A 10,882-nucleotide genomic window follows, 5' to 3' on the forward strand; every position below is an offset into this window, starting at 1 on the left:
GTTTACACCTCACTCTGTCCTTAACCCTGCCACCCCTTCCCCCCTCTCCCCCCCACCCAGCATGGCTATTAATCACAATCAGACTTCTTTAGCTGTTCGTCCCTCCGTCTCCTCTTGCCATTGTTGCGCCCTTGCTCACCGAATCGCATCCAGTCATAGTCACTCAGACAGTCCATCTTCTGGCAGAAATCCTCGAGCACCCAGGCAGGCAGGCTGTAGATTCGGAGGGACTGGAGGGAGCTCCCTGTGGACGACAGTGAAAGTGGCTGCAGGTCCATCTCTTTGCTGTCACTTGCCAATGCACGTGTTGCCCCGTTCTCCCCGTTGGCCATCAACAGCAGCTGTGCACAGCAGGCGGCTCGGGCCGGCTCTCTTTAGGCAAGAGCAGGGACTCTTTCTGGATGTCTGTTTCCTATGAGGCAAGGAGTCTCACTTTGCTAAAGCGTCCTCTCTGTGGGAGGGGCTGAGGCTGGCACCCTGCCCTCCCTATCAGGACCGGCCCTAACCAAGAAGGCGGGTATAAGGAGGCAGGCAGACAGCTCAGGCCTCCTTGCTTCCTGCCTGGGTGACGTCAGGTCCCTTCAGCTCCAAAAGACAAGCAGCTTGTTCCTTGCTCAGGTTACTGCTGTTCCAGCCACGTTGCTTAGCTACAGGCCTGATCTGAATGAGGACAGGGCCCAAGTGTTACACACCGCCTGGCGTTGCTAACGGGTTGTGAAAGAGCTCGGTTATGGTAAAAGACACGAGTTTAAGGTAATAACAGGCAGTCAGTGGAACTGCACTTGCTTGCACGGTTCAGCTCAGCCGACTGAGCGCTTTGTTACTGTGACGGATCTGCGTTTATTACAGCAGCTGGGAGCCCCGGGCCTGGATCAAGACCTCCGCTCCATTCAGAGCTGTACAAACACAGGACGCAAAGACAGTCCCTGCCCTGAAGAGCTTACAGTCGAAGCGTAAAGCACGAGAGGGACAAGGGAGCGCAAAGAAACAATAGGCTGATATTGGACCTGAGTCGCAGCATGCCAGCTGCCTAGCCATTATCAAGTTGCTATAGGCTTCATGGCATGAGAGATTTCATTAGTATAGTTCGTATTATGGTAGCAAAGCAAAGATCCAAATTGAGACTGACACCCCATTGTGTTAGGTGCTGTCCAAGCATAATAGTAGGAGAGCAGCAGTATAACAAGGCGAAGTATAAAGTAATGAAAAGGATGGAGAATCAAGAAGGTCAAGGCAATGCTGTGCCCAGGAACTGTTGGTTCTAGCTTTATTTACAATTTATATTTAACATTAGCCCCATAGATTTATATAGATATGGATATAGATATATATTTCTGGATATTGTAATCCCCTTTTACCATCTCTGTTGCATTTACTGACTGTATGTATTGGTTTATTATTTTTTAAATATCCATTTTAAGTCCTTAGAAGTATTTCAGTGTTGCATTGTGTAACATTTTAAAGTATTTTCCCCTGAATTCTTTGTTTCTTAAGTTCACATAGCTCCAGCCTTTTCTGGATATTTACAGTGATTGTAACACTGCCTTCACAGCTAGGTACAAACATTCAAGAAGCCTGAGGCAGAACTGACCTAAGTTACATAGTTGTTTGTAAGTGGCATAGTTTATTTAGATCAGTAGACAACAGAACCCACATTTGCCCTTTGGTGGGGGAAGAAAATATTAGACTGGGTTCTGCCATTTTTTAACCAGTCTGTGCGCACCAAACTTCTTGTCTGTTATGGGTATAAATTGATTTCCAATCACTTATACCGGTAAAAGTGTAATGTCTGCACCTGGCCCATGTGGTTGCATTGACTATCGGCATTCACTGCTCCAGTCCTGTAAAGTGACCTACCTGGGCAATTTTTTTTTACCTTCAGAGAACCTCACTCCCTCCTGATTGAACAGCTTGTATAATACAGAAAAATATACATATACATATGCAAATTTATATCCTTTCCTTTCCCTATTCTTTATATTCATATTTAACTCTATTTTTTCTATTCATTTTAAATATTACTATAGATCTTTTAAATTGACTGTTCTTTTACTTTGCCTATATTTTAAGTGATATTGTGGTATTGCCATGCTCACAATTTTATCATGAGCCTGACAATCTTTAATTGCTATGTGATAGCTCCAGGACTTGGAGTCATGTGAATCTTACCTTTCATTAAAAACATAATTACGTTTCCTGCCTTCCTGTGCATGAAAATGCTGGAAAAAAGGGCCCAGAATGTAACCTAAAAACCAGAGAGCAAAGAAAAGCCACCACAAATGGTTCACTATTAAATATCATGATTTTCAAGCTAGTTGCATGATGTGTGCGTGGGAGAGGGTGAGGGTGGGGCAATACTGATGTTCTGATGATAATAATGAGGCAGTCCATTCCACCATCTCTCGTTCTCATATATGTGTGTGACATGCACAAAGACACGATTTCCCATCCAAGGGATAGTATCCCTGGACCTTTTATATATTACTCAAAAATGGGAGTTGGGAGGGAGCTGTCAGAGTAATGTGAGAGAAGTCCTTGTTTCCTTTGCAGGCTATGGGGCTTAGAAGCCAGGGTTGAGAGACCTTTGGGGCTCATTGCCTCATGGGGCAAGCTAGGAAATAAAATAATAAATTTTACTCACCACTGAAATGTGTCTACCTCTGTGAGGGAATGTGGCTTTAACTTGGTACTAGCCTCTTTGTACAACTGGGTACTTTGGCAAGCAAACTGAAGAATATGTTTTCAAGCTGAGACTATGAATTACTGTGCATGTGTTGGGATCACATTTTGTAATGCTTTAAAGTAATGGCATAGTATAATGTATATTACTCTTCTCAGTCCCTTGGACAGTCACCATGAGGAACTTAGTAAGAGTAATTAACATTTCTATAGTGCCTTTCGACTCCAAAAATTCAAATGCCCTTTATTAATATAGGGACCATTTCACCCATGAGTGCAATGCAACCACATCTCAAGGGGGAGATTGCAGCAGCTTTATAGCAACATGCAGCCAAATCAGGACTATTTAAGTTAAGAAATTAAGACACCTTGAGCATAATATTTTAATTGGTTCCTTGAAATCCACTGCAAAATCCATGACTAGTAAAAATTAATCATCTCAAATAAAATGATAATGAAGATGTGACTTCAAGTAGGTGGAAATGTGGGAGGTCAACTTTAAGACACAAAATTATTATTTATAAAATTACTGTGTGTCCAACTGAAACAGCAGGAAGTTTCAGGAGGTAAAATGTAATTACCTGTGCTGGGATTTGGTCATGACTTATGTTGGTTTAAAAGATTTGCTTTGGAATTGAGTGGTTGGCAGCCATTCATTATTTCAAACCTAACTGCCCCAGGTATTAAAGGAAAGTCTAGTAGCAGAACTTCCAGACGAACTGGATCCTCTCAAATTATTGTTCTTCTGGAGTCACTCAACAGTAGTTTCAGTTGTCATTGTCTTTTAAAGTAGTGAAATTACGAGCAGAATTGAGAAACACCTTCTTTCATTTCATAGCCATGGGAGTTACAGCATTTCATTCATTACTGAATTGAGTAAGTGAGGACTGAAATTCTGCATATACAATTACCAATTTACAGAGCTGAGGGGAAGGGGGACATCCTTAGTTTTATGTTCTCATATATACAGGCTTACTTAAATATTTTTCTGACATATCTTGGAGATGATGTCAGATGATGTTACTTACCGTTGTACAACACAGTCATATCCCATATGAAAATGTAATTTTGATCAAACTGATGTCAGTATATATGGCTAATATGTGCTTTACATATCCAAGCTGAAAAATATCACCTCAACCAGCACAGGAAATTTATTTTCCCAACAGCTTCCTTATATTTGAAGTTTAAAACAAATAATGAGGCCAAGAGCTTAGGTAACAAATGAAATTGATCTAAAAGAAGGACTATTACAAAATACCCCACTTGTAATGCCAATGACAAACAATACATGGGAGAAGCAAGAATTTTTGTGAGATATATTTTTCATTGGGCCAGCTTGATGGTTGGGATAGAATAACACTGGCAAGCTTTTGGGTATCACAATACCCTTTTGCCTCTCTCACATTTATTCTTATGCCAGACTGTTTCTGAGTGTGGCAGGGCACTGTTGGTGCCTGCCACTTTAAGAGCGGAGCCAAGCAGTCAGCAGGTGCTTGATTGCGGTGGCCATTTTAGATCTCTGGCTGCCTATATAAACAGAGCAGTCCCCTGCTGGCAGGGCAGGTAGTAATGTTGTCTGGGTGTAAGGTTCTATGCAGTGTCCTGAAGGTAAGGGCAGGAGCTGTAGGGGGTGGTTTGGAGGCTTCTGGTCCTGGGCATGACCTAAAACTGCACCCTGCCAGGAGTGGGTGGCCTGGTGGGGCTGTCAGTGGTGTGGCTCTCCCTACCTACTGTGAAACTATAGACCCTTTCTACTATGAAACTATAGAAGGCATTATTTTACAGTTAGGGTGGCCAAAATCTGGAAACAACTTCCCAGGGAAGTGGTCCTTGCCCCTACTGTGGGCAAATTCAAGAGGAGGTTGGATGATCACCTGTCTGGGGTCTCGTGAACCCAGCATTCATTCCTGCCTGTGGCAGGGGGTCAGGCTAGATGATCTGTTCAGGTCCTTCCTGTCCCTAGCTACTATGAAACTATAGGAGGGAGCCCCCAGGAAATGCCAGGCCAGTTACCCACCTGGTGAAAGGTGGGTAGGGGTGCCTTTACCCTAGCCCTCACCTTTGGGTGGGTTATGTAACACTGGAGGGAGTGGGGCCAGGCATGGCTGTGGCTACCTGAGCTCTGTGGGGTGCAAGACCCTGAGGAGTGAGAGCTGGGGCCAAGCACAGCTGTGGCCATCTGAGCCTGTGGGGTGTAGGACCCTGAGGAAAGGTTGTTGGGGCCAGGCATGGCCATGGCCACCTGAGCTCACCGGGGAGGGAAGCCCCGTGCTCCCAGTGAAGGGAGCGGTGTGGAGCCCCAGTGAGGGAAGTAGGCCTAGGTATGTCTTTGGACGCCTGAGCCTGTAGTTTGGGCCAGAGGCCAAAAGACAGGGGCGAGTACTGACCCTGGTAAGTCCTCCACTGCTGGGAGGTCAAGTGAGGCCAAGGTCTTGTTGAAAGCAAGGCCTACAGTGAGCATGATGACCAGCTGCTCTGGAGTGGAGGGGGGAGTGAGAGTCCCTGTGAGACCCTGGAACACCAGTTGTGGTGTGAGTTAAGAACGCCCCAGTGAGGGGTGCCCCAGAAAGGGGGCAGAGAGGAGGGACCCCAGTGGGGGAGAAGAACCAGAGGGCTGAGACCAGAGCGTGTGAGCATATAGAGTTGCTCCAGGAAGGGGGCAGAGCAAGCTTAGACTGGGTCGGGTAACTGGCTAGCCACTACCCGGTGAGGGTCACAGGAGAGGCCCAAAAGATGGTATGTCTGCTACCCAGAGTACGAACTAGATAAAGCTTATGGCCTAAGGAGCCCACTTTAAGAGGGAGCAAGGCAGAATAAGCTGTTGATGCATGAAAGAGACCCTGTGAGAGAGGGTGGAGTGTGAGACTCCCTAGTGAGAGGAGGGTGGTATGAATGTGTGTGACCTGAGGCCTGATGATAAGGCCTAAGCTAGGTCCCGCTGTAAGCCAGGAGCAATTTATCATCTAGATGCCATCTGCAAGGCTTGAGCTGCAGTGTAGGGGAGGAACAGCTGCAGATAGCGCCCCCTGGCATCAAGGCAAGAATGGGCAGCCTCTTGCCTTAATTAATATTCTAATTAATTAACAACACCAAGGCATGCGAGTCGGCTGGGTGGTGTGCCCAAAGGCAAGTGGGTCAACTAGCACTGGCTATTCTGGGAGTCCCACTTTGCCACACTGAGCTACAAAAAATGAGATACAGTCTGTAGTAGTTCTTATTATCTGAACTTGTATATGGCAGGGTATAGTGATTATTTGATAATAAAAACCAGTATTACCACTACGTTGTTATGACTAACTTGGTTAAAGGGGGTGGCATTTAATACAGAAAATAAATTCTGATGTGACTTATAGTGATAGCAAGTGTCACAAAGACATACCATGGCACATTCACGCTGCAGTAAACCAATCCAGTGTGACAGCATGTGCGACTCCAAAGTCAGTATAAAAAATGTAAATGAATATCTGAGGGAAACTTGCATTTCTCATTTTGAAGAGGAACTAGTTGTCCTCTCATGTGCTAGAAAAGTGTGACGTTTCAGTCCTTTGGCAAAAGGAAAACAGGATTACATCAGCTGAACAGTCGAAACTGAAAGTACTTAAAACCTTAGTTAATTCAGACTATGTAAGAAGTGCCAATTCTGAGGCGGGGTAGGAAGAGAGGTTGCAGGCTTGCAGCACTGAACCAGAACCTGCAATCTGGGTTCAGTCCTTTGCTCTACTGGACTTCATGTGCAGTTTTAGACGAGGCAAGTTCACCTGTAAAACAGAGCGTAGTAGCTGGCCATCAAGAAATATCAAGGAAGGCCTATCTCTAGGACTAAGTCTTATCTCTAGGACTCAAAGAGCTTTCCTAGGACTGAGGTAAGACTAATGGGCCTATAGTTTCCTGGGTCCTCTTTTGAAAATGGGGACAGCGGCCTTCTTCCGGTCCTCTGGCACCTCACCAGACCACCATGAGTGCTTGTAAAGCTGTGCCAGATGTCCCACAATGATCTCTGCTAATTCCCTCAGCACTCTGGGGTGGAGATCATCAGGACCTGCTGATTTGAACATGTCTAGTCCCACCAGAAGTTCTCTGACTAGGTCCTCACTGACCCTGGGCCTGGCTGCATCTCCCCTGGGTCTGTCCAGGATCCCAGTGTGGGGGATGTCCCTGCTCAGAAAAATGGAAGCAAAAGAATCTGTTAAAGAAGTTAGCTTTGTCATCTGGTACAACCACCAGATTACCAAGCATGTCCTGCAGAGGCCCCACGTTACTTGGTACCTTCTTTTTACCCCCTATGGATTTTAAAAAAGGACTTCTTGTTATCTTTGATCATCTCTGAGTACACAGAATGGGGCAGAACATTTGATCAAAGCATCTCTCAGTATTCCTAGGATTAAGACTTGAAGCATCAACTTACATTTTAAAACACAAAAAGGAAGGTCAAGGATGAATTGTTATATTTGAACTTGAATCTAGTATATGATGTACAGCAGGCTTAAAACTTCTCATTTAATGGAGTTCCACTAGTGATAGATGAGTGTGTGAGTTTTAGTGTAGCCTTAGGGTCACTGGGGCTTCTTGCCACAATATTATTCTCATTTGCTATCAGCAAAGAGAGAGCATGGTGCAAACTCTGGGAACTACCAGTGCTTTTGTCTATGCTAGAACACCTATCACTGTAGCTTCATCAGCAATAGCTGGGGCCACGGGTTGGAGTACACAAGGAATTTCAAGGGAAAATATTTAGTACAGACACTGCCTATGAAAGTAGCTAATTACATTTTCATATATTTCATAAACATTAGGGGCTGGAAGGGACCTTGTGAGATTGAGTCCACCCCCCTGCCATAGGCAGGAAGTCTGCGGGGATCAAATTTTGTCATTGGCAAGATTGATAACTTTTAAAGCATACATTTTTGCTTAAGTTGCTATCAGTTATTCTTCAAGAATGAAAAAACAGGAAATGACTATGAAGTTATTTAACAAACAACCGATCGTAAAAAATATATATATTAAAAAAAATAAAATACATATTTACATTTGATGACAGAGAATGAAGAACAGATCAGACACTTAAATGTTTTAAGAAAAACTAACAAGTTTACAAAAAGTGGAAGAGACATTTAATAATTACTGTATAGGCTATATCAATCATTTAGTTTCACAGCAGTTTTCTTGGAGTGTATGAATTTCATACGAAATAAATGTGCAATATTAAACAATGACAACGGTTTCTTTGGAGATCTGCTCCTAACATTGCATAGTACTGTTTGATGGATACCTTAATATTTGTTGAACAAAGAATTATAGTTTAATTTGTGTGTATCCAGTGAAGAAATGGAAAGGGGGGAAACACAATGCTGGTTAAGAAAATGGTGTTCTGTTCATTTGGTGCATGGCAATGTATGGAACCAGTGTAGATAAGATCCAGCAGTTAGCTCACCTATGTATAAAGGGCAGCAGAATTTGGTCAATTGCCTTTGAACAGCTCCCCTTGGCATTTTAGATACTGTTTAGCCTCCTGAATCTGGTCCATCCTAGTAAGTGTTACTTATTGAAACCAACAGAGTGCAGACACCCTTCAGAACATGGAATGCAAACGTCTATTCAGCTCTTGAAATGGTTCAGTGTGAACACCATTTAAACTTAGTAGTTTGCCAGGGAAGACTTCGTTCCTGTTCAAGAGTTTGGAATGAATGATGTTCAATTTTATTCAGGAGCTCCATTCCTTAGCATTTCACTTCTTTCCAGAGACAGCCGAATGATATCCTTCCTAACATTGGGATGATCTTCCAACTCTTCATATAAAGACTGAACAATGTCCAATCTCCTATAGTCCACTGGTTTTACCAGACTGCGAACAACCTGAAGGCATCTCTCTTTCAGGGTGAACACTGGAGAGAGAAAAGATTGGCTGAGAAGTGCTAGAGAAGCTCATTGTACCAAAACGTGAAAGTATTTTTACTAAAATTAGCCCGCAGCACTCTTGTGAGAGAGAGGTATTATTTTTTGCATGTTTATATAAAGGGAAAAATTGGATGGTGAGATATTGCCTACATCCCATGGAATGACTGGCCAAGCTAGGAATAGAAATGTAGCAACTGAACCACAAAACCTTAAGAAAAATAGAATAAAAATGCTGAATGAGGAGCTTAAGTCAAGGCCTGATTGTTAACCACCGTGCTGAAGAGAAAAATCCGCAATGTTGCTTTAGGAAGTCCTTCAAGAACTTTTCTGCTTTAGAGAGAGAGTGTCTACCAATTTATTGATATATTTTTTTTTTTTTTAATATTAAAGTAGAATAAGGTGTGTGGTCTTAATTCACTGGTTTCCCCTTAAACACTGCCAGATTTAATTTATTTTACCAGGTAGTGTGATGTCTGCCAATATGTAGTTCCCATCCACATTGCGAGTAGGCTCAAACAGCTCCATCTTGTTGACAAGAAGTCTGTCATCTGTCCCCGCATCTCTGAATAGCCAAAGATGCCCTAGAACAAAGCAGAGATCAAATGTAATGTGGGAGACGTACATCCAGTTCATCTGAATGATACCTTTTGATAATATATGAATGAGAACAAGATGGCGTACAATATTATTCAGCTCTGGATTTAGTGGACTCAGAGCTTGTGCAGGATCACGGAGAATTGGAGCAAAGGAAGAATTTGGATGGGTGATTCTCAACCAGGGTGCTGCGCGATCTTTGGATGGGCACTGCCAAGTGTGAGGAGGTAGGGGCAGGCTCAGGTTTCTCCCTGCCTGGCTGCTGCCCTGCCCAGCTCCCTAAGGAGGCAAGTGCTGTAGTGCAGCGGTTCCCAACTTTTTTAGATGGTGGACCGGCAAACCGCGGAAGTGACTACAGACCAGGAAACTGCATATTGGAAGTGACCAGCATACCACAGACTGGCCACCCTTTGTTTACACTCAGCTTTATACTTGGTATGAAAAAGAGTTGGCTGCTGGTCCACAGTATGAGTCACTTCTGGACACCCAGTCCGGCCACCAACCCTTTGTGGCCTGGGGCTTGGGAACCTCTGCCATAGCAGATAAATTCGTTTTACAAAACAGGGCACTGCTCAATTCACACAAGCTGTGGCCGGAGGGCCTTGAGTCGAATAACAAGTGTCTGGGTCCACAAAGCTCGAGATCAGCGCCTGTCAACCCACGTGTCGCGACCCAAAGGGGGGTCACAAGAATACATACGAAAGGATTGCGGCCAAATTTCAAAAAAACAACAACCGGGTTTTGCTTTAAAGGAGAAAAGCATGGGGAGCTCTGCCAGCCTGCAAGGGGCTGCTCGGCCCCCCCATGCCCCACACATCCACAGTGGGGCTGGCACCGACCCAGGACACGGGACAGCGCCGGCCCCTGGCACTCACCCACGAAGCTGTGCATGCGGCGGCCGGTGCCGGGCTGCAGCACGGGGTAGCTCTGCGGCCTGCCCTCGAAGTCCAGCCACACCGGCAGCACCGGGCGCGGGCTCCAGTTGCGGAAGATCACCTGCGCCAGCTCGCGGCTGTTGGCGGAGCGCAGCGTCCCGCGCCCCGGCGCCGCCGCCTCCCCCGGGCCCTGCGGCATCTCCGCGCCGCCGGCCCAGCCAGACCGCACGCGCCCGTGCGCATGAGCGCGCATGCGCAGAGGGGCGCCGGCCGCCATGACGCTCCGGCGGGAGGGGGGCGAGCAGCCTCATTGCGCATGTGCGGGGCGGTGCCCGTTGTTCGGGGGGGGCCTGCGCTGGTGCTAAGTGCGCTTGCGCAGCGGGCGTGTTTGAGGGGTGGTTGTCCCTTACACTAAGCCTGATTAAGCATGAGCCTGAGCGATAAGCGCTAGGGACTGCAGTGAGATGAAATGGAGAATAGGGGATGTTGAGGACAGGGATCTCAGGCCTAACTTTCCCACCCCTTTTGGGGCTTTCTGCCCATGGTGTCCATGCGTCAGCGGAGTGCGTCTGTCTGCTGCGTTGCAATGGAGGTTTGAGCAGTGAGGGTTTGGGGTGCTCCCACGGCTGTTACAAACGTAGCTTGCAAAGCCAGCAGTGTTGCGAAGCGCTGGCTGCCAACACGGTCTCTTCAAAATGCGTGTTTCTGGGTGGCTTCATGCCCTGAGACGCGGACACAGCCATGCCCAATAGGTTGCTGTCGAGCCATGTTCGTGTGGAATAGCACAAACGGTCGCTCTTGTATCACCTGCAGTTTAACTCCCCCCCCCCCCCCCC

The 10,882-nt window shown here is 45.9% G+C and overlaps 2 protein-coding genes across 2 annotated transcripts in view; both read right to left on the reverse strand.

The window, feature by feature from the left end:
• Positions 1-875, reverse strand: part of IRAK2 (interleukin 1 receptor associated kinase 2) — a 33,379-nt gene extending 32,504 nt beyond the window's left edge. The window contains exon 1 of the mRNA XM_019504674.1: positions 140-875. Coding sequence (XP_019360219.1) covers positions 140-332 — 193 coding nt within the window. The 5' untranslated portion in view covers positions 333-875. The remainder of the gene's footprint in view (positions 1-139) is intronic.
• Positions 876-8,345: 7,470 nt separating this feature from the next.
• Positions 8,346-10,253, reverse strand: VHL (von Hippel-Lindau tumor suppressor). Its single transcript, XM_019504675.1, has 3 exons — positions 10,047-10,253; positions 9,036-9,158; positions 8,346-8,564 (listed from the first exon to the last, which is right to left on the reverse strand). Exons 1-3 carry the CDS (start codon positions 10,243-10,245, stop codon positions 8,380-8,382), a joined length of 507 nt encoding a protein of 168 aa, XP_019360220.1. The 5' UTR covers positions 10,246-10,253; the 3' UTR covers positions 8,346-8,379.
• Between the last annotated feature and the right edge of the window lie 629 nt (positions 10,254-10,882).

Source organism: Gavialis gangeticus, unplaced genomic scaffold (genome assembly GCF_001723915.1).
Source record: "Gavialis gangeticus isolate Ggan-Ray unplaced genomic scaffold, GavGan_comp1, whole genome shotgun sequence".
NCBI lineage: Eukaryota > Metazoa > Chordata > Crocodylia > Gavialidae > Gavialis > Gavialis gangeticus.